Genomic DNA, 23362 nt, shown 5'->3' on the forward strand with positions numbered 1-23362 from the left:
ACCTCATCATGGAGCTTGTTGAGGTTCCCTGGCCAGCCTCGTGCAGGGAAGAGGGGCAGAGGGATGGAGGACACAGCTGGATTCCTAGTTCTGCAGCAGCAGGGAGCTCTGCCCAGAATTTACCCTGAAGAGCCCTGGCCAGGGGCTGTGCTTAGTGCTGCAGAGGAAGGTGGAAAAAGACACAGGGACCTGTGCCAATCTGCCCAGGGAAAAAAAAATCCTTCCTGACCCCTGAGCTGGCAATTGGCTGCTCCCTGAGCAGAGTTCAGGGAGCTCCTGTGGGGAAGCACATTTGGAGTCAGCAGCCAGAGACCTTTTCCCCCACTTGGGGCAAATGCATGGGTAGGCATTGGACATCAGTCCTGGGATGGCTGTGCCTGGCTTCTGTTTCCTAGGAAGGCCAAGTTGTTGCCACTGTGTCTTTGTCCTGCACTGCTGTCAAGCAAGGAGGTTTCAGCTGAGCTTAGCAGGAATCTGTCCAAGAAGATCTGAGACCTCCTTCTTGGTCAGCATCTTATCTAGTTTGCCTTGGCAGAGGTGCTGGCACCAACTAGAACCAGGCTGAGCCCAGCACAGCCCAGGACAGCCCAACCCAGCCTGGCCCAGGACAGCCCAGCTTGGCTGCAGGGGAGGCTGGACCCTCCCCAGAGGGCTGGCAGTGATGAGGGGCTGGTGGGCTGGACTGTGCTGCTGTGGGATGGGTTTGCAGCCCTGCATACCCACATCCTTCCACTGGGCACAACTCTGCCACTGGCTTGGGGGGAAACCAACCGACTGGCATGTCTGTGCCTTGAGCTGGTTAGGTGAGTCAGAGCACAACTGAATCCTGGCTGTGTGCACCAGGACATGGCCAGACTCTGGCCAATGGAGACAAGGCATGGCCTCCACCATATCTCTGACAAAAGCTATCCTGTGGGGATGCCAGGGGCTCTCCTGGTCCAGACAGAGATGCCTCCATGAGGAGGGCTGTGGAGGAGACTCCCACCAGCACACCTCAGGTGTGGCCAGGACAGCTCGTTGGTGAGCTTTCTGATCAAGGGGACCCTGTTTCAGAGGCCCCAGTGATGCTCACTCAGCAGCCTGTCACTGCATGGTTTGCAGAGCATGACCCTGGGCAAGGTGCTGGGAACGCTGGGGACTGGCCCCAGCTGCAGATGGGAAAGGACATGGCATGGCATAGCGTGACATGCTACGGCACAACGTGCTCCATGTGTCCCAGCACAGGAACTTCCTCCCAGCCCTGTCATAGCCATGAGAGGGGACAGAGGGGCAGGAGGTGCTGGTGGCAAGTGCTGGAGGTGGCTGGGGCTGTGCTGTGGAGATGGCATTGCCGGTGTGGGGAGGCTGGGGTTGATCCCCAACCCCAGGCAGCTCTTCCCGCGTGGAACGGACTGTCCCGACAGCGGGGTTAGCCCAGCTAGCGAGCCCGGCGGCAGGGACAGGCTGGCCAGCCGTGCTGAGCACAGGGATAGGTCTGCCGGGGGTGTAGCCGAGGACTGGCAGAGGCTTCGTCGTGGCTGGTACTCGATGCCTCTGGAGCGCGTCGGAACCAGCAGGCCCGGCTCAGTCCCTCCGAGTCGCTGTGCTTGTCATCAAGCCGCCAGAGACCCAGGCACCCCGCGGGACTCCCGGCCCCGCGCAGCGTCCCTCTCCATCTGCGAACCGCTCGGCTGCTCTCGGCTCCGCTCGGCTGCTCTCGGCTGCTCTCGGCTCCGCTCGGCTGCTCTCGGCTCCGCTCGGCTGCTCCCGCCCCGCGCCTTGCGCAGTCCCGCCCTGAGGCAGGGGCGGGCGGCGGGACTGGCGGCCGCAGCGGGGTTGATCCCTGTCAGTGCAGCGGGGGCTGCAGAAGCGCCTGGCGGCGGCGGCGCTGAGGAGGAGGCGGCGGCATCATCCTCGCTCTCGGTAGGCCGGGGCGCTAGGCCGACGTCCGCGGAGGGTCCCGGCCTTCCCCCAGCAGGCCCGGTCCTGCGCGGCCCCGGGGCAGCAGGCACTGCCCCCCGCTCGGGGCCGTGCGGCGGAGGCCCATGGGCACCGGAGAGACGTGCGGGTGTCGAGAGAAACGAGTTTTTTCTGTTTGTCTCCGCAAGGGCTGCAGGACCCACAGCAGCCAGGCGTGTTCCTCATAGCCGGGGGGTCGGCCGCAGGTTTTCTTGCCAGCCCCCGGGGCAAGAGGCTTGGAAAGCTTCAGGGACGCTGGTGGTGACATTTCCAGAGCAGTGCAGCTGGAGGCACGGTAGCCATCAGCTCGACATCTGTCCTTGAATCCTGCTAAAAAATACCCTGCTTTCTTTGAATGGACGCTTGAACCTCTGACTTGTAGAAGATACTGGTAGGAAATCTGTTCTCTTTGCGAACGTCCTCTAGAGGAAAAACTGCATGTGCTCTTTTCTGCTCGTGTGACAGGAGATCTGAAGGGCTTTAGGAAATGACCTTTGACTCTTCTGCTTCCACAGGCTGCATTCAGGGAAGAAGAAAGATGGCACTGAAACCATTTACATACCCTCTGCCTGAAACGAGGTTTCTTCATGCAGGCAGGCTCGTGTACAAATTCAAAATCCGTTATGGCAACTTCCACAGGTAAGCATGTTGAAGCTGCAGGTCGACCTGCAGTTTTGTGACTGCATGTAGCAATGAGTTAGTCTGAGACTCCACATTCAGGTCCTGTGGGCCCCTTGTTTCCTGCCTTCTTTCACTGACCACAAAAGGAGGCACTTAAAAATTGCCCCTGCATTTGCACGGGCTGAGCAGTGGCCTGAGTACATTTGAGCTGTAAAAAAATGCTCCTTTTTCCCTGCCCAGGTGGATGTTGTGCTTCAGTGGCAAAAGAGTCTGCTTTTACTGGCAGTATTTTGAAATTTTATCAGTGTTTAATTGAGAAGCTTTGGAGCCTCTCATTATTTAACCGCAGCTGGCAACTAAGCCCCACAGGGGCACTCACTGCCTGCCATAGGATGGGGTGAGGGAGAGAATTGGAAGGGCAAAAGTAAGAAAACTCATAGGTTGAGATAAAGACTATTTAATAGGTAAAGCAAAAGTCATGTGTGCAACAAAGCAAAATAAAGCATTAATTCACTCCTTCCCATGGGCAGGCATGCGTGTAAGCTCCAAGAAAGCAGGGCTGGTCTTGCCTGCTGCTTTACTTGGGGAGAGAAACACCATAACACCGAGCATCCCCTCTGTCCTTTTCTTCCCCTGGTTTTACTGCTGAGCATGACGTCCTATGGTCTGGAATATCCCTTTGGTCTGTTTAGCAGGGCTAAAATGCTGTAGGCAATAATTTAAGCATCTGCCTAGAGTGGTTTTGGGAGCGTGAGAGGATTTCCTTTTGCACAGACATGGATGTGCACAGACGTGGCCAGAGCCTGGATTTGTTCTGGAAATGACTGTCCTAGGCTGCAGAAGAATGAAGAGAATGTGCTATGAATGTCACAGCAATTGCACTGTCTCCAGACCTGAAGCTACATGAAATCTCATGCCATGCTTGTCTCCTTTTCCCTTTGTAGAAGTAGGATGTCATTTGGAATTATGTTGCATGACTTTATTTTAGGATGAATCAAAAGGCAGTTGTTTCTTTAGGTTTGCATATTAGTGTCTTGTTGGAACAGTGTCAGATGTAGGAAGCTTAACCTTCCTCCTTGTTTTGTTCTCTGTGTTGATTTTGGAGAGTGTTGTGGTTCCTTGTCTTTCTCCTGGCTGGCTTGCCAATAATGTGGTGGTTTGGGCCCAACATGACAACAAAGGAACAGCCCCATGGCCGCTCACTCAACTCACACACACACACACACTGGGGTGACGAGGACAAAGCTCATGGCTTGAGACAAAGGACAGGGAGGGTTCTTCACCGATTAAGGTCCCAGGCAAAACAGACTCAATTTGGGGGGAAAAATAATTTAATTTATTATTAATCAAATACACACAGGACACAGACAACACGAAGAGCAGTGCTTGCATGTGTTACCCCACCCCTCCCTTCTTCCCGGGCCTAAATCACTTTGTTCCCCATTTCTCTCTCTCCTTCCCTCCAGTGGCACAGGGGGATGGGGTTTTGAGTCAGATCACAGGCTTGTGGTTCCTCCTCCTCAGGAGGAGGTTCCTTCTCCTCAGGAAGAAAGATTCCTCACAGTCCTGCCCTGCTTCCCCACGGGGTCCCTCCCATGGCAGAGTCCTCCACCAACCTCTCCTCCATCAGCCTTTCCCCCCAGGCCTGGAGCTGCTCCAGCGCTGCCCGCAGAGTCACAGGGGCTTCGGGAACAGGCACCTCCCCTGCCTGGGGGCTTCCACAGCTGCACCATCCGAGTCCACTGGCAGCAAATCTGAGGCCACTGGCCAAGTCCACCCCTCCTGGCGCCTTCAGGGAATGTTCCACCACATTTCTCCATGAGTGCAGGGGCACAGCCATGGGTTGCAGGGAAACTTCTGCTAGGTCACCTTCTTCCCCTTCCTCACCAACCACCAGCACCGCTCTCCCTCTCCAGTACAGCTCTTCTCCTTTAAGTATTCCTTTGCTCAGCTCTTATCTCAGTTCATTCGTATCTTAATGGCAAAGGTTCATCTATTGTCCCTCTAATGGCTCCTTGGCTGGGTTTGGAGCAGGGGGAGCTTCTCAGCTTCTTGCCAGAGTCACCCCTGGGGCCCTTCCCCTGCTACTAAAAACCCACCAAACCAGAACAGAGAGGAACGTGTGTAGTGTGTCTTGTGGTGTTGGTGTAGTGTTCAGGAGATCCTTGAGATGTTGTTCTTGTCTGTGAGTAAGCTCTTTCCGTCAGCATCATCTGTTTGGAAAGCACTGCTAGTATTGTGTATACATTTCCGAAGAGCCTGCAGGGGTTTGATCTCCTGATGGAGATCTCTGGTGATGAGATCATCCTATCATCATCTCCTGATCATCTCCTGAGGAGAGCACTCCATTTGAGTGCAGCAGTCTGTAATTGGCCCTGCATGTCTCACAGTTTGTGTGCATTGCAACAGCAGTTCTTGCAATTAATTGTTGTACTTGAAGAAACAGGATGTGAGACTTGAGCGGCACCTTTTATGTTTCATCATAGCTTCTGAAATTGTTAGTGAACTCATTAAGTTGGTCTGCACATCAATGTGGTCAAACATGGCAAAAGCAACTCATTTTACAGCGAAACTGGTGACATTCTTTCCCATTGTGTTATGATTGTAGTGAATAGGAGGTATGTGTTCAAAGCATCTGGGTTCACTCCCAGTTCATTGGAGAGAGTAAAGGAGTAAGTCCTAAGTGTGTCCATTGCCTTATGCCCACAGCAATGCTGTTAGCCTGCAGATTTGGGAGGTGAAACTCCTTTTCCCCACAAGAAGGTGGTGACTTTGTTTTTGCATCTCTCCACTCCAGGATAAAAGAAAATTATCACCTCCAGTCACTGCCCAAGCCTCCCTCAACCCAACCAGTCAACCCCCCACAGTCAGATAGCAGGGCTGACATCCCCACCATGGGCCCCTTGCTTTCTACCAGCCCATGGATTATAAATTACCTTAAAAGAGGTATTCTTCTGCCTGCTGAGTATTTTCTCTTTTCAGTGGGAATGGTGTTTTGTTGCTGTTTCAGCTTTTACAAGGAGTGGAGCTCCATTGCTTTTCTGGCTGGGGTGGAACTGACTCTCTCTGTTTGTTTCACAGTGCTCCTGATCTCAACAACACTGAAAGTGCTGTCAAGGAGTTAGAGGTAGGAGATTAAGTAGGTCTACAGGACTTTAGCTGAATGCCAGGCTGAGCAAATCTGTTTGTTGTGAGGCTGAGGGTATTTTGTTAAATTCAACATTTGAAGTGAGAGTAATGGGGATCTTCTCTGGCGAGTAAAAGAAAAAAATGAGTTAGCTGAAAAAAGACATCAACAGACAGCATTAGCACAGAGAGTAATGCTTCTATTTGAAATATTTCAACAAAGCAACAGACTATCCAAACAGGACAATGACAACTCCTGTTGAACCGATGAGTTCTGTTGTCTTCTTCCTGAGACAGAAGAAAGCCCCCGCCATTCCCAAGGAAGTGAGACAAATGTACTGCCTGCTTAAAACTGCTTCTGTGTCTTAATTTTTAAAAAACTTCAGAGTACAGTAATAGCATTATAAATATTACTGAATATGTTCTGGTTGTAATTGATATGGAAGGCTATCCTTTATTATTTCTTTTTCACCTTTGACAATATTGAAAGGCATTATTAGGCAAAGATTTTTGTTTGCAACGCAGGAGTTTTGTGGGGCTGCATTACAGTTCCTTTGTAATTAAATTGGGTCAATATTTAGAAAAATATTAATATCTATATTTTTGAAGCAGGTCAATACTATGTGTCTTTTGCTGGCAAAAAAGGAGACTTCTTAAATTTAAAAGCATGCCTCCATTCACCATAGTAATTATTCTGTGTTAATTCAGGATTAAGATGTGAATTCACTTCAGTTTCTATGAGTCTTTTGGTGCAGCACACTCTAAGGGCCTGGGTGAGAGTGGGGAGAAGAAGGTGAGAGGCAGAATACCTAGATTCTGCTCTTCCATGATCCATGCAAGCTGTAATATAATTTAAATTTTTTTCCCAAACCTTGAAACTGTCCTTCACGGTGGGATTTGGGCTCTATTGTTAATATTCTTTCCTTTTTTTTTTTTTTTTTTTTTTTTTTTGACTCTCCAGGAAGCGATTCGAGTAATCCTTGGAAATCTTGATGATTTGTGCCCATTTTCTACTGACCACTTCACTATCTTTCCCTGTATCCTTTCTTTCCTACTTGTAAAAGAAAAGACTCAATGACTTGTATCTGTTTGGCATAGCTAAAATCCACCTTCCTGTCTTGTAGTGTGCAGATCTTTAGCTGGAGCACAACTCCTTTGAGCTTGGCATTTTGACATTAGCTAAAGATCCTGCTCAGTTCTTGCCTTCCCCAGAGAGACAACTGATGTGCAAAGAGAAATGTTTGGCAGTGTTTTCAGATGAACACCCCAGTGTTCCAAATCAGATTTAGTTAAAGAAAATGAATGTGTATATTCACAGAAGCCCACTGACAAGATGGCAAAGCTAGTTCAGTGTTTCCAAAGGGTGACAGAACATCAGGCCCTCCTTATGAGTCAGCAGTGTTGACCCACTAGTAGAGAAGGCATTTTCTTGTCAGGTACATTAGGGTGAAATGTTGTAGTGGCCTTAGTGTAAAGGGTTAAGAAGAAGTTGCTCTCCCAAGATTCTTCTTGGAGAGCAAAGTTAACTGACTGAGAAGCGTTTTTAGTCTTCTTGTGTGTTAGTTTGTGAATCAGATCAGGCCCTTACACATCACCTCCTCTGGTTCAAGGTGCCCAGGAGTAATGAACACCCATGAGTTCCTGCCTGCAAGGTGTTCCCTCCCAGTCTTGGGAGACTGTTTTGTATGATCTTGTAAGAGCAGGCAAGAACAAGGGACATCCTCTTTCTCTGCCAGAAGCTTGTGTGTACCACAGCAGCATCGTTGGGCAGGAGGCACCCAAACAGATGAGGCCTGGTTGTTGGTTTGCTTCAGTAAAGATCAGCCAATTTTGCCTGCGTGATTAAGGAGTATTTGACTAATGAGCTTATATTTCCAGAGCTGGGAAATACATCCATATGCACAGCCAGAGCTGGGCCCTGGTGAGAACTGCAGGCTTAGAGCCTTGGCATGGGGAGTTGTCTTGCAGTCTGCGTGTTGGGCTCCTTGCTGTAAAGGAGCAATTTCATCATTTCATTGTGTCAGGGTTTAATCCAGACAAATCTTGGGCTCCCTCTCCAGTCTTCTGGATGTTCAGGATGTAGCAAATGGACTAAAAGGATTCACATTACCTGTGTCTTCCGAGATCAGAGCCATGTAAGGAGACTCTGGTCTCACCTTCTCCATTCTTGTGTGCATGAGCTCCTAGGTGTCAGAACTGCACTTACCGTTTTTCCTCCCATTAAGTAAACACAATTATGCTACTTTGAAATAATCAGGTTTTAGTTAGGAAAGCTGGTGAGGTTTTAGTCATAGGGTTAGGAGAGCCTGGCATGTTGTTTCTTGTGGGAGAATGTCAGGACTGAAGGCAAATGCAGTTAAGGAGACACAACACCATTAGTAAAAATGACTGATGGGAGAGTATCTGCTGGATGCGTATTTCTTGCAATGTGTTACCAGTGTTTTTTCACAGATTTCATCCCAACAGAATGTGTTTGCTCCCTTATGTGCCATGGGGTGTGACTTCGGAAGCTTTACAAAAAGCCACCACCATGACTTCTGCTCCTCTGAAATGTTCTTAAGTCTTATTGATGTTCTCAGATTTGAGTAAGTGGGAGAGAGTATCAAAGATGAGATTCAAACATAAGAATGTCCATCTTGTGCCTTATCCCTACATTTGCACGATGTATTTAGAGCTCAACTCATTTCAACAAAACTTATCTTGTGGTAAGTCTGTATGGTTATATTTGGATAATTTCTAGAAACTTCTGTGGTCTGTGCCTTGCTTTTCCCTTTTTCTTCATCTACTGTGTCTTTGAATTAAGAGAGGGCAAAACTGTGTGCACTATGGCTGTACCATGGATTTGAAACAGAGCAAAGGAGTGTGTTCTCTATTGGCCAGTGTTGCTTTTCTAAAGTTTTCTGAATTTCTGTTTTCCTTTTCACCCCTGGCTGACTCTGTAGCTAATATTTGTATGAAGCAATGCCCAGTGGCTCCCAACCTTCATTCCTTAGCATCATGAGCCAGGCTGGAGCCAGCACCTGTATGTGGAACACATATTTTTCCTCCTGGTGCTTGGCTATGTTTGTTGACATTGAACTTCACACTCTTTGTTTCTGTTTTCCCTAATGCTTTTGGTTTTTCTAAATAATTATAGTAATAATGGTAATAATATCTTTTGTGTAATTAGCAAATATTGTCACCTCCCTAGCATCTCATTTTGCAGGTTTTCTTTGAATTCCCTGACCAGCCTCAGGCCCCAGCTGAGATGTCTGTAAGACTCTACATTTAACCTCCTCAGTTGTGAAAATAGTGTTTATTCTTACTGTTTCCTGTTCTGGTTATTGATCCTGGGGAGAAGCTGTTGGTTTTTCTTAAGACCCCTTAGTAGATATTCTGGCGTCCTTTATAAAATTAATCCCCTGCCTCAGAGGTTAACTGGCCAATATTCTGTGGAGCCTCTGCTCCAGATGTCCTTGCATCTTCCATCTGGTGCCCAAAACACAGAGTGATGCCAAGAATTCTTCAGTTCTTTCTTCTCTTCTGAAGACTCCTTTGACTTTTTCAGGAAAAACTGTTGTCCCCATCCCACTGACATGTGGCATTATTAGCCAGGAGGTCTCATTCTGGAAGAGCTGTATGTGCAGTTTCTCAGTTTCAACCTATCATATTCAAGTCCAGTATGGCTTCTAAGTAGTTTTATTAGTTCTCAGAAATGAGGTTTAATGCAAAAATGTACTTTTAAGTTGGTTAAAAAAGTCCAGTCACTAAATATTCACCACATTTTCTAATACCTCTATTACAGGTAAAGAAGTAAACAAGGGCTGTGATGAGCTTGTAAGTTGTGTGTGGTTTTGTTTTGTATTTTAAAAGTTATATTCTAAATAGTCTGCAGAAGCAGAATATACATATGGGCAATGCTCTGGGTCTCTTGTTTCTGGGTGCCAGGCAGTGTAGGGTGGCCCTGAATTCTCACCTAGAACCATCCAAGTTGAGAGAAATCTTCCTGTCAATTTGAGCAGACTTGGAATGAAGTCCTGCTGCAGGACGTGAGGGCCCTGCTGGCTTCAGTTAAATGTGCCTTCTCCTAGTCTGAGCTGAGCTGGCAAATGGTTTCTTCAGTGTGAGAGTGTGTATGAGGTCAATATTGCTGAATACGTCAGTTTTCTAGATGCTGTACGTGTCATAAATGATGCAGTTAAGCTTCTTTGGAAAGTTTTTGTTTAATGAGAGCTCAGGGTAGGTTTGTTTTCAGTACAGGTAAGTGTCTGAAGATGGAGGGAATTAGTGAGGATGTGCTGTCCAAATTCCCCAGAAGAAAATCCCATTGTCTCTGCTAGCATTGCATTCTTGCTAATGACATTCCTGGGCCCTCCTCTAAAAATGAAGCACAGAGGATGTTCTGGGAAGCAGTATTTCTTGTTTAAACCTGTTGAGCATAATTCTCTTGATGGCCTCTCAATGCTTCTCTTCTGTTTGAATAAGGAATCTTTTACTCCTGAATCCTTGTTGTTGTTTTCATGGTGAACAGTGAACATGAACAGTTTTGTGAAAGATGAATGTGTATTACCTCTGGATTTTGTTCTAAAATAGAAGTAAAAATCCAATGTTATCAACACCAAGTTGGTGATGTATTGAAGGTCAAGAGAAGAAAGGAAGTATCAGAAAGTTCTGCAGTGGAAGAGCCCATGAAGAGGAGAAGAGTGGAGGTGGGACCAGAGACTTCATGCCCACAGTCGAGTATGGACAGGTTAGTTGACTACAAAATAATCTTTGGGGCCCTTGTACCTTCCTCAGATTTCCGTCCTGTGTAATCCTTTGCCCCATTTGTCCTCTTTCTTAATGGTCCTCCTCTGTAGGTGACAGAGTGTAAGCAGTATTGCCCATATTTGGAGAAGATGTTCTATGCTTTCAGGTTCCAGTGCCATTAACTGTGTGTGTGTCTGTGTAGTTACCTTCGGACAAGCGGCAGTTGGTGGCTGGAAGGCAGGTCTGCAGCCCGTGGTGTCGGAGGGGCAGCCTCTCGGCAGCGGGTGCAGCGGCCGCTGGTTTCCCCTCCAGCGGCAGCAACACGGGGAGGGGGCTCCGGCCCCGACCCCAGGGCTCGGGACCCCGGCACGCTCGGCGCTGAGGCTCAGGCTGGACCCGGGGCAGGCAGGCAGGCAGGGTCCCAGCAGCGGTGTCCGCAGCAGGGGGGTGTCCCAGGCAGAAAGCGTCCGAACGGGCCTCAGGGAGGAGGGAAGGGCCCACCTGCTGCCCTCGCCCCTTTGATACCCCCTGACCCACCTGTCCAGTCAGTGTCACTGTCCAGAGCCAATGAGCGTCCATGAGCCCCACGTTAGGGCGGTGACTGCCAGGGGCACAGGAGGGCTTGTCGCCCATCCTTTCTGTCCTGGATCACATCTGTTGTTTTGGGTTCAGTTGTCCTTGAGAAGCAAGTCTGTTTTAGTCCATTAGCTGGGCATAATCAGGAGAGGCCTTCACTGGCTTAAAAGGCATTTTGTCTAGACTGATGTGGGGGAGAAAAGAACAGTTTCCCACATCTCACCCCGTGGCTTGTAAGGCAGCAAGGTGTAAAGTGAAGTTTTATGTGCATTAACATATGTCTGGATTCCTGCCCAAATCCTTCTCCTCATTTGATCCTTCCCCTCCTTGGGTGTTAGCTGGAATATATATGTATGAACAAGAGGGAACAATTCCCATACAGTATAAGTATATACAATCATATGTCTAACAATCTAATGTATCTTCAAAAGCTCCATGATTACTAATTATTACTAGTTTTAACAAATAATTATATGCAGTATTCATAAAACATTGTAAACACTGAAATTTACCAATCATCTAGTCTAAACCACATTCTTACTAACATATCAGACTCTTATTATTTTTTACAGTCATTAGATCGCTCAATTGTTATTCTTGAACCAGAAGAGAGTATTTATATTATCATTCACCCTTAAATCCTGGCTGCAGTATCAGACTCGATCAGTGGGAATCTTGAGTGAAGTCGTCTTGCTCGAGCACAGTTCATTCAGGAAAGACATACGCTGGCTACACACGGATACAAGATTAGGAATAGAACAATTGTAGTTATTGTAACACAAACTCAGTTTTCAATTCTATTGGAAAAATAAAAGAAAAATAGATTATTTAGGGAATTTCCAAATTTGAACCAAGTTCTTGTCACTTCAGTGAGTTCTGTAATAATATTTTGAATTATTTCCATTCAATATAATATATTGCAAATAACAACTCAAAGGCAAGTATAGGAGGAGAGAATGTTACAGAGCACCTTGTTCAGGCCATGGGGTGATCATCCCACAGCGGTCACAAAGTAACTCCTCCGGAGTCCAGTAGCAGGTTGATCAGGCCTGGTACTGTCACCAGGATGTCTCTGGCTCCTTAAGCTGTTATGATTTGCAACATATTGACTAACATCATTAGACATAAATACACAAAAATGCAAACATACACACAAAACTGAAACACCGATTTACTCAACATGAATTATCTATTTTGTACTGATTTTATGTTGTTTGTCATTTAAATCGGATGCAACCCATGTATTTGAATTCACCAGTGTTTGTAAGGTGAGCTTGACTTTACCAATATTTGCCAAATTTGCCAGAACAATTTGTCTGGGATGGAGAGGAGTTTTAGATTGCTTAAAACACCTTTTATTTTCTCTTTGATCTTGAGTGGCTGACGCAGGGAAAAAAGCATTCAGGCGGGGGCACCCATTCACCCCCCATCTATTGTTTATAGCAGTGACTGCATACCTTATTCTTTCATCCCATTTCGAGTCATGTGGGCGAATAAGACTTTTAATTAACCCATTAGTGCGTTCCACTATCCCATTAGCTTGTGGGTAGTATGGGACATGAAATGTCCATTTAATACCTTCCCTCTTAGCCCACTGTTGTACAAGATGTGAGATAAAATAAGTTCCATTGTCAGATTGGGTATTTGTGGGTTTAGGTAGAATCCCAAATACCTTTTCTAAGAAGCAAACCGTGTTTTCACCATTTGCCTTAGAAACAGCTTCGGCACAGGTCAATCCTGACACCACTTCCACAATCACAATGATATATTGTTTGTTTCCTGATCTTTGGAAGGGACGGATGTAGTCCACCTGTCATGTGCACCACAAGGGTTTTCCTTCCCTGATATGCAGAGTGTCAGTTGTTAGGGGATGTTCCCCAAGTCTAATTTTGCAAAGATCACATGAGGAAATAACTGTTTTGCACTGCTCATGGGTGACAGGTCACCCATGGGCTTGTGCCTCTTTGTATAAATCAAAGATTCCTGAATGGCCCCTCTTACAGTGAAGCCATTCAAGCAATCTTTTCCATTCCTGATTTTCTCCTTCTGTGATAGCTAATCGGATTTCCTTCACACCAGTCCTAGCTAGCTCATCAACATAGTTATTCCACTTACTGGCTTCATCCTTTAGAGCAGCTTGGTGTGAAGGTATCCATCCTACATGAAAATTAGGATTCTTTTTGGCAACTTTCAGAATTTATTGCCACTTCTCTTTATGCTAGACAGGCACTCCATTAATTTCCCAATTATTACTTTCCCAGAAAGTAATCCATTCCACACAGCCTTTAAAAACCACAAATAAATCTGTGTAAATGTACACAGCATCCTTGGAGGCCTTTTCTTTTAGGAAAACATTAAGAACAGTGTCCAATTCTCCCACCTGGGCACTGCCCTTATCTTGGTTTATGATTTGTTCGCCTGTGGCTGGTTTAACTGCAGCAGATTTGAACAACCAAGTTTTCCCTTCTCTTCGGGACGAAGCATCTGTAAACGAAGCGTGAACCATTTCACTTCAATATTCTGGCGCTTCTTTGATAGGACTGGGAACTTTCATTATCAAATCCTTTTCATTTGTAGATTCAATTTGTTCCTGCATTTTTAATTGTTTATCTGGGCTTTTTTCAAGTTGGAATAGTCCAGAATAGTACTCAATTTGACTATACCATTTTCTGATTGTACCCTTTTGGGATATTCCTTCTGGAGGGGCCTTTCCAGATAGTACTTGGTTAACTACCTTGAAAGGACCTTGAAGAATTACTTTTTGTTTTTTAATGATCTTGCTGATTTCTTTTAGTGCTGTACACACTGTTAGCAATCCCTTTTCCAGAATAGAATATCGTTTTTCTGAATCCTTCAGTGACTGAGAGTAAAAGCCAATTGGTTGAGTACTCCCAGTAGGTCCCTGTTGCCAAAAAAATGATATGATAGGGCACTGGCTGAAAACCCCCACTCTATTATTATTGGATCCTCCGGGTGAAGGGGCCCCAGAGTTTGGTATGTCTGCACCTCCAATAATAATAGTTCAAGGGCCTCATCATGAGACTGATCCCATTCCCAGTGACGATTTTTCTTTAATAGATCAAAAAGAGGACGTGCTATGATGGATAGATCTGGGATATGCTTTCTCCAATATTGAAGGGTTCCTAGTATTCCTTGTAGTTCTCTCTTATTGGTGGGTGCCTTTATCTCTCCTAGGTAAGATAAAGTATCGGAAGGAATATTCCAGGTCCCCCCCTTCCACCTTATTCTCAGAAATTTTGCCTCTTGGGATGGGGGTTGCCTTTTCTCTTCAGGGATTTCTTTTTGGCATGCCTATTAAATGCTTAATTATGGCATCATAAACTGCTTTTACCTTCCCCTCACTCTGGCTCCCTACCAGCACATCATCTATGTATTGATAGACTTTTACCTTGGAATTATTTCTGATTTCTGGAATGTTTTCCAGTTCACACGCAAGTGCATGATCAGCTAGTGTGAGCGAGTGTTTATATCCCTGGGGCAACCTTGTGAAAGTGTACTGCACCCCATCCCAAGTAAAGGCAAAATACTTTTGGTCCTCAGGATCAATAGAGATTTGGAAGAACATATCTTTTATGTCCAGGGAGGCACCTTGTTCTTAAACAAGTAGCCACCTTCTGAGAGGAAAGGGAAGAGTACTTAAGGCATTTTGTTTAGATTTATGTGGGGAAGAAAAGAACAGTTTCCCACACTTCCTTTTTGTGACTTTTTGTAAACTCAGTTCTTACTTATTTGACTTACTTTTAGAACTGGAGCAGATGGTGTTCACCACATGAGTAAAGCAAAGCATGGATTTGAAACGGTAAGCTACAGAGTAATCCAAAAGTGACAACAGCTTCTGGTTAGTCCTAGATTCTTAAAGCAGCAAACATAAAAATGCCTTCAGGTAATTTATTTTCCCTTTTCACCTGCATCACCTGCATGAGACATTGCTGCTCATTGAATGTGGCTAAGGGATGAGTTTTAGCAGGATAGCACACAAGATTTTCTGACTGTCAAGCTATGAACTCTTGGGGTGAGCTTGGACTCTCAGAGACAAGCCTGAAGGATGCCTTGCTGTGTCTCCCAGGCTGCAGCCCTCTCTCACCTCAGGTTGCCCCTTTGTGCAGATCTTCATGAAGTGGGTGCTGACACCTTGACACTGGCCAGGGTGCACTGCCTGCTGTCTCCTACAGAACTGGTTTCAAAGGGCTTGTCCCAGCCTAGTTGCTCTGCAGGGATTCACAGGATTTTCAGAGTTGGAAGACACTTCTAGAGGTCATCTAGTTCAATTCCCCTGTTAAAGCAGGTTCCCTCTGGAGCACATCCCACAGGATACATCCATGTGAGTTTTTGGTGTCTCCAGAGAAAGGGACTCCACACCCTCCCTAGGCAGCCTGTCCCAGGGCTCTCTCATCCTCACCCTAAAGAAGTTTTTCCTTGTATTTCAATGGACCTTCCCATTTTCAAGCTAATGCCCATTGCCCCATGTCCTGTCACTTGCAACTACTGAACAGAGTCTGGCTTTGTTGTGAGCCGAAGCCAGGGGGGCTACCGTTTCTAACAGGTTCCATCCTCAATTTCCCAAACACGAGAGGCTTTGAAAGCTGGAGCTCCAGGAGGAGCAGGGAAGTGCTCTAGTCCCATGGCTGTGCAGTAGTTGGCCTTTTCAGCTCTTGTCCCAAGGCCTCTGCTGGTGACAGCAGGCTGGCTGCTCAGGATGGTCAGAGTTGAGCCTGCTTATCTTTCCACTTACCAAGTGCACCAGGAGAAGAGGAAGAAAGGAAGGAGGAGAACTGAGAGACTCTGAGTCTGTCACTGCAGATAGTTTTCCTACTTTAGTTAGTCCTCTGAGACTAAACTGCAAAGATCTCAGAGCATCTAAAGTTTGGAATTTTGCATGAACCTGACCTCAGATCAAGAGAAACACTATCAAGGAGTGATTTCCCACAGCACCTCGGGTCATGTGTTTTAAAATCTCCTTCTGTGCCATAGCTGCTGTTATTTTTTCACTATCTGCCACGTAAAAGTCAACTCAAGGAATTACAGCTTTAGGTTAGGCCGTGAATGTCCTGAGGAGGGAGGGGTAGAAATACATTGGTGAAGAAAGTCCTCATAGTAGCAGGGTAAAAAATAAAATAACTGAACAAGAGAGCAGACCTTGCCTTTAAGTCCTGCAAGCAAACACACAAACAACAATCTCCTGTACATTAGAACTGTGCACTGTGTAACAGTTCTTGGGTTTATTTTCCTTTCAGAATTCCTCCAACAGGAACAAGCATGAGTGTAGCCCGGCATCCCTCACTGTGGGCTGTAACCAAGTGAGATTCTGTGAGTAAGGAATCCTCAGAGTGTTTGAGTCACACTCTTCACACAATACCCAAAGCAGTAAGGATGACATCTGTAATAGTCTTCTTTTGAAAATGGGGTTTGGTGTGTTCCAGTACTCAAAATTAGGAATTACAACACCACAAAGGTTGGTCACCAGGGATTTTGGCTGAGGCTTTCATTGCATGTAATGAATTCCCACCTGTAGAGCCTGGCTATGCAGCCTGTTCCGAGCTGGCCTGTGGGGGGGGAAGCCCCCCCCCATCAGTCTGCTTTGCCACTGCTTGGAAACCTCGCAGATGTCACGTCAGCCCATGTCTCGACCCAATTCTGGGTTCAGGGGCTGTCCTGGTGTGTGCAGGCCGCGTGGAGAGCATGACATTGTGGTTTTGTTCTTGCTGCTGTTTCTTACAGGGGCACCTGTGGAACCCAACCTTGAACAAAGACCAGCAACTGACCAGGCTGAGAGTGCAGAGCAGCTACTGCATCAAAGGGACCAAGTAGTAGACAGAGGACACGTGGGGTCGGAAGGAAGAGGTCTCTCCAGGTTCTGGAGAAGGTACTGGCATTGCAGCTGTGAGCAGATCAGCTCTGACTGTGTTCGAGCACATGTCAGGGACTGTGCCTAATTCTGGCAGTTCAAGGCATTCCGCAAGGTCTTGAACCATGGGTATATCTTTTCTGTGGTTAAACCGAAGTATCACAAGGCAAAGGAACATGAAGGGATGTTCTTTTGTCTCGTGGTAAGGTGCAATATTCCTTGTCAACCTTCCTCTTCCGTCTTTGGGGAAAATACTTCTCAGGGGAGGGTGACTGCCCTCAGCCACACACCTCCCACAGCATGGCTGGGGACAGTAACATCTGCCATCTCCAGGCAATCTCTGAAGGCCTTAAAGACTCCTTCTAACAGGGCCTTCTTTCACTCCTGCTGAGGGAAGTGTGACCTTGATGTGGCCGCGTGGCAGTGGTGGCCTTGTTAACTTCTGCTCCTAAAGCACCATTTTAAACCCTGGTCCAGCACCCTGGCATGAAGGTTCTGGCAGTGCTGACTAAGGGAGTTCTCCAGAGCTGCCAAAGCCTTGTCCCACGTGAGCAGACTTTTCCCTGCACAGCATGAGCTGGACGTGGGCAGTAATTTTGTTTGATGGGTGCGTTAGTGTTAGAAGAAATCAAACTCCTCATTAATCATCATGCATGCCAGTCCCTTTCCCTTTTGAGACTAGGCCATTAGGGCACAAGTTACTCATTATGTTTCAGTCTGTATTTTTTCAGTCTTCCTCTGTATTATTTTGTGCTGGGGTTGTGTCTTCCTGGTGGACAGAAATTACCTTGTTCTTAGAATTCTCAGATAATTATGGCTTATATAATGTGCTCATTTTGTCATTGTTTCCCCAGTGTAATCTTTTCACCACTACAGCATCTCTTCGGAGGAAAGGACTGACCTGGAGTATTAATAGTTGTGGAAAGGTAAACTCATAGCATGAACATTGGTGTTGTTTTTTCTGCTTGTCTCAGCTCTTGAGTGCTTTACATGAAATTATACTTTGTTTCCACTTTCAAATGAACATTCTGAAGTTGTTGGGTTGTTCTTCACAATCTTGGGTTTTTTGAACAAGCTTCAAGATTTTGATCCTTGAGTATCATAAATGAGGATGCTTACATTTAAAAATCCCTCATGAGATTCTAATAAAACAACATCAGCTTGGAACTGCATGTTCTTTTAATCAGTTTTACCCAGGCAGAAAACACTCTTTCCCACCAAGAAGCAGAGGTTTCTAGGATGTGATGGACTCCTGTACTCTGCTTCCCAGCATTACAAAAGTCAAAATTGGTGAAAACCTTTTGTATTAGATTTTGCCACTACACTATTATTTATGTAATTATTTATGCCTTCAGTGTGTTGTGGGATGGGGCTGGGAGTTAAGATTTCAGATGTGCGTGGAGCATGCACAGGCAGCTTTTTGCCCTCACACTCGTGCATTTCCAGTAAATCATCATTTCTCATCCCTGAGCTCAGACACCGTAAGCACATCCATGCACAGCGCCAGGTGAACAAATAACATGGAGTGGTTGTGACTTTATCAGCAGCAACATCTGGCCATTTAACTACATCTTGGGTAAATTGTCTGGCAGCATTAAATGATACTCTAGGTGAGTCAGATAATGCAACACAGGGGCTGTTTGACTTATTTCCACCCTGGTCCCTGCATTATCCACCCTACCTACCGGTGGGTTCATTCCTGGATTCCCATCAGCAGTGAGACAGTGCTTTCCTTCCAAGAAGAAATGGAGTTGAGAAACTAGTTCCAGTTATCCACTTCTCCTTAGTCCTGTCCCACAAGTACTGGTGAAGGCTGAAGGATTCAACCTCTTCTACTGAGGGACTGTACAAGGAGAGTGGTGAGAATCAGGAAATGGATAACAAGCCATAAATAAGGGAAGACATCCAAGAGTGGATCTTTTTGAGCACTGGTGATGTCAAAAAGATGATGTCTCACTGTCCTGGTGGTTTTTCTGCTCAGGCACCAAGGACTAAGCCATACCTGGTGAGCTCTTCCATCTCACTGACCCCTGCCAGAGCAGAACACAACATACCCTGGTAACATCCCCTGAGGGTTTCACATCTGCCTTTCCTGTGAACTCGCCTTCAGGCAAGGTGGAATGACCAGCTAGGGTGGTCAAAAACCATGGCATGAAACAAAAATATCAAAATTCCACATTTTCGTCTAACTGTAAACTGTAACCACAAACCAGACTGATACAGATGGACATGCCACCAGGTGCCATGGACAGATGGTCCATGTGAACAGAGATTATTATAGACCTGAGTTACTTACAAGAACCAGGAGAGGAAATGGGGCCAAGAGTTAGACAGATATAAGGCAGGACAGAGACCAGAGAGTCACCAAAAAGTGCTTGATGAATGGTTAGCAGAAAGACACCAATGCAGGTGGCCATGTGATGGTGTCAGTGGTGAGGTCAGCAGAGGAGGTGCCTCTTTAGGAAAATCATTTTAGGTGGTAAAGAAAATGGTTTCATTAAATCTAAACAAAGATATGTTTTATTTTACCTGGGACAGGTATTCTCTAAACTTTGAGAAAGCACCTTGTTCTTAAACAAGTAGCCATCTTCTGAAAGGAAAGGGAAGGGTACTTAACAAGCAGAAAACAGCCAGTGGAGCTAGTTCTTTGGGGAACTCTGGAGAGAGTCAGACACTTCCAGAGGTACCTGGGCTCACAACACTGATGCTGAAATGAGGCACGGGTGACTATAGACCTGGATGCTCCTGGCTGCTGAAGTCAGTGTGATCAGGCCAGACCTTATTGATGAGAGAAATCAGAATGGGAAAAGGCTTCTCCATTTTTTCTCTTCACACAGGACACTTTTGTGCTACTTACCCACCCCCAGAGGAGGGAACTCATCTGCCCTGATGTTGCTTGTCCCAGTCCTGGCAATGCTGGTTATTCGTGTGTATCCAGTGAGGTGTCCTGCCATTCTGCCATCACTTGTGCTTATTTTGCTTTCATCTTGCAACTTCTGGCATCCGAGTGCCTCCTGTGTGCGGCTCTGTGAGGCTCTGCCTGTCCCCCTAGTGGCTCCCATTATTCACAACTTGTGTCATTAGCTAGAGGATATAGTCTCTGGTCCTTAGTCCGTGTAGTACCTGCCAGCAACGTTCCGGGCGGTCACGTCCAGGCAGACCACTGCCTTTCTCCTTGCACCAGCAGGCCAGGCACTGCGCTGGGCAGGTGTTCCCAGCTTGACCGGAGCAGCAGGAGGAGCAGGAGAGTTCCAGCCCTGAGCAGGCTCCTTCTGGCAGGGGCTGCCCCTGCGTTCCCTGCTCGGGGGCAGGTCGGTGCGGTGGGTCTGTCCGAGAGGATGCTGAAACCTCTGCTCGAGAACCCGAGGAGGGAAATGTGATACGGAATGGGGGCTGGGAGGAGGGATGGGAAGCTCTGTGAACGAGAAGAGGAAGAAACGCCTGAGAAACCCAGGGAATAAGAGAGACATTGTCCAGAGGAGCAGAGAAAAACGAGGGGAGAGGTTTTGATCCCTGCCTTTGCCCTGTCAGCAGCAGTGCCAGTATGTGAGGGCTGTCTCCCTGCACAGCTCCTGGGCTGACAGGGACCTTTTTCACTAGATCAGGTTGCTCAGAGCCTGGTCAAGCCTGACCATGAATGTTTCCAGGGATGGGGCCTCCACCACCTCTCTGGGCAACCTGTTTCAGTGCTTTGCCACCCTCATTGTATTGCTCATAATTAATCACTCCTCATTTAAGGGTCTAACTACCCAGAATTCAAGAAGGCTCAAGACATTTTACTGGTATTTGTTGCAAAACTTGCAACAGTTTTGAACATAAGTTGTGAAAGTTCAAGAGCTAGAAGTATTAGAGTGACATGATTTCAGATCATCCAGTCAAATTTTAACCCAGCACTGCCAAGGCCCCCACTAAGCCATGTCCCTCAGCACCACATCTACACAGCTTTTTAGTCCCTCAGGGATGGTGACTAGAGTCACCGGCAGCCCATGCCAGGACCTGACAAGTCTTTCCATGAAAAAACTGTTCCAAATAACACTAAACCTCCCCTGCACAACTTGAGGCCTGACTGCCTCTTCCCAATGCTCTTCCTGCTGCCACCCCTTCCCAGGAACAGGCTCTGGCAGGCGCTGCAGGCTGTGAGGCCTGGGCACTGCCTGCTTTGGCAGCAGCTCTGCCTGGGGTGCCACCTCCATTCTAGTGAGTGCAGAGGACACGGCTTGCTGCCGGGGCTGGCCGAGCTGGGCCCTGCCCGTTGTATGGCAGCCACTCGGGGTCCCTCGGGTCCTCACGTCCTGTTACAATTCACTGATGCCCAGGAAGGGGAGCGAGAGAGCCCAGGGTCTGGGCTGGGGCCAGGCCTGTCCAGGCAGTGACCCCCCCTTTGGTGGGGCAGCCTGTCCAGGTTGGGCACGGGAGGACCCTCCCTTTCATCTGCCCCAGCTGTGCTGCCCTCCCAGGGGGTGGCAGCAGTGTCACACCAAGCCCTGGGGGGCTGCCCTGCAGGAGGGCGCTGCAGCCTCTCCTGGAGCTTGCATGCCCTCCGGCCACCCTGTCCCCAGAGCCCTCCTGCTGTCCTCCTCGGCTGGGGACCAGGCCCAAAGGACTCCCCAGATGGTGCAGTTGGGGACAAGGCTGTCACCAGGGGTCCCTGACATCCCTTGAGACACACCAGCATGAGGGCTTCCCCTTTGGAACCTCTGCTCTGGTACACATTGCCACCAGTGCCACAACAGCCCCACCAGCCAGCATGTCCACCATTAGAAAAACAATGTGTAGATCTGGACCTGCATCTCAAGCTAGTACAAGTAATTATCAACAATCAGCAACAATCAATGGCAACAGTCAGTAACAGGAGCGCCAAGTATGTATTTAGTATTACAGGTTAATACAAACTTATCTCCAATAAAGTAAATGCATCGATAGACCAGGAGATAGAGCTGGGAGAGGTGACTTCTCTCTGTCTGCCTGTGGTATCCAATGCATGAGACAAATTCCAGGAGAGGATCCAGCCAGCCAAGGGCTGGGGACAAACTGTGCTCCTTTCTTGGTCCTGCTCTGAGCCCACTGCTGGGATGGTTCAGAGTCTCACAGTTTCACATCTTCCTCCAGACACGGGGAGAAATTCAGTCATTTTTATATCACAGAGACCTAAGAGGGTACAGGACATCACTGCTTTGAGTAGCCAAGAGATGCTGCTAATTGCCATGTTTCACCCAGTACAGATGATGCTTTGTTCTCTGAGATCAATTTTTACTTTGCAGACTGTTTTCCTGTTCCTACAGAGTGAACAGCCAATGGCAGTTACCAATCCTTTCTCAAAGCATCTTCCTCTTCCTCTACACTATTTGTCACATTTTCAGGCAGTAAATTGCTGTTACAGTCCCTACTTGTGCTCTTATCATTGGTATCTCAAGAGATCTGATCTTGCTTCTGTTACTGAAACTGATTCGCTCACATTTTCTTCTAGTCTGTGTGCAGGAACCAGAGAGAGGGCAGAAGTGCACACTAGTTCAACCCCTTTTACTGCTGGCAAGAAAGATGCCTCTCCGCAGGGACAACAAAAAGGACTCAGTATTGAACTCTTTCAGTTCTCTTGTTTTCCAAACTCCCCTCAGATTGCTGCCTTCAAACCCCAAACAGCATTGCAGCCACAGTGGCACATGGGTCACCAGGGTGCCAACGGTAAAGCCAGGGAGAACAGGAAGGTGGAAGAACATCTCTGGGGGGATAAATACCTCTTAGCCAAAACATTAAATCTGACTCTGCAGCCAGCCTGACCCTCCCTTCCATCTCTGGGACAGAGCCCATTGCAGCAGCCCTGGTGAGATGACTGTTCATCCCCATGGCAGCAGGACACCCAGCCCGGGTGCCAGGAATGTCCCCAGGGAAGAGCTGTGAGCCATGCTGAGGGCTGACAGGGAACGTACCAGCAGACTGGAAATCAGCCAATGTAACACCCATATATAAAAAGGGATAGAAGGGTGATCTGGAAAATGACAGGCCTGTCAGTTTGACTTTGGTACAAGGGAAGCTGATGGAGCAGATCATCCTGAGTACCATTATGCAGTACATGCAGAACAACCAGGCCCATTCAGCATGGGTTCATGAAAGGCAGGTCCTGTGTGTCTACAACAAGGTGACACACCTTTTGGATGAGGGAAGGCCTGTGGATGTTTTCTACCTTGCCTTTAGCAAGATCTTTGACAAAGTTTCCCACAGCATGCTCCTAGAGAAGCTGGCTGCTTGGGGCTTGGATCTGCACATGCTTTGCTGGATAAAAAACTGGTTGGATGGCTGAGCCCAAAGAGTTGTGTAGGATGGAGTGAAATCCAGTTGGGGCCGGTCATGAGTTGTGTCCCCAGGGCTCAGAGCAACGTCTTTATTGATGATTTGGATGAGGGGGACATAGTGCACCCTCAGTCAGTTTGCAGATGACACAAAGCTGGGCAGGAGTGTTGATCTGCTCGAGGGCAGGGAGGCTCTGCAGAGGGACCTGGACAGGCTGGA

The 23362-nt window shown here is 47.3% G+C and overlaps 1 protein-coding gene across 7 annotated transcripts; it reads left to right on the top strand.

The window, feature by feature from the left end:
* Nucleotides 1-1803: 1803 nt before the first annotated feature.
* MAJIN (membrane anchored junction protein) lies at nt 1804-22626 on the top strand. Of its 7 annotated transcripts, none has more exons than XM_051633853.1 (13): nt 1804-1902; nt 2088-2329; nt 2454-2577; nt 5641-5686; nt 6647-6722; nt 8265-8390; nt 9470-9501; nt 10305-10414; nt 14755-14809; nt 16245-16317; nt 16729-16873; nt 17710-17781; nt 22323-22626. In XM_051633853.1, exons 3-12 carry the CDS (start codon nt 2477-2479, stop codon nt 17753-17755), a joined length of 810 nt encoding a protein of 269 aa, XP_051489813.1. In that variant the 5' UTR covers nt 1804-1902; nt 2088-2329; nt 2454-2476; the 3' UTR covers nt 17756-17781; nt 22323-22626. The 7 variants fall into 7 exon arrangements, 6 of the variants coding, with proteins under 6 accessions (XP_051489813.1, XP_051489812.1, XP_051489811.1 ...); XM_051633852.1 differs by lacking the exon at nt 22323-22626 and adding an exon at nt 19693-22237; XR_007891027.1 differs by lacking the exon at nt 22323-22626 and adding an exon at nt 19693-22237 and having other exon boundaries at nt 16729-17781.
* The last annotated feature ends 736 nt before the right edge of the window (nt 22627-23362 follow it).

This window comes from Apus apus, chromosome 16 (assembly GCF_020740795.1).
Source record: "Apus apus isolate bApuApu2 chromosome 16, bApuApu2.pri.cur, whole genome shotgun sequence".
NCBI classification, from domain to species: domain Eukaryota; kingdom Metazoa; phylum Chordata; class Aves; order Apodiformes; family Apodidae; genus Apus; species Apus apus.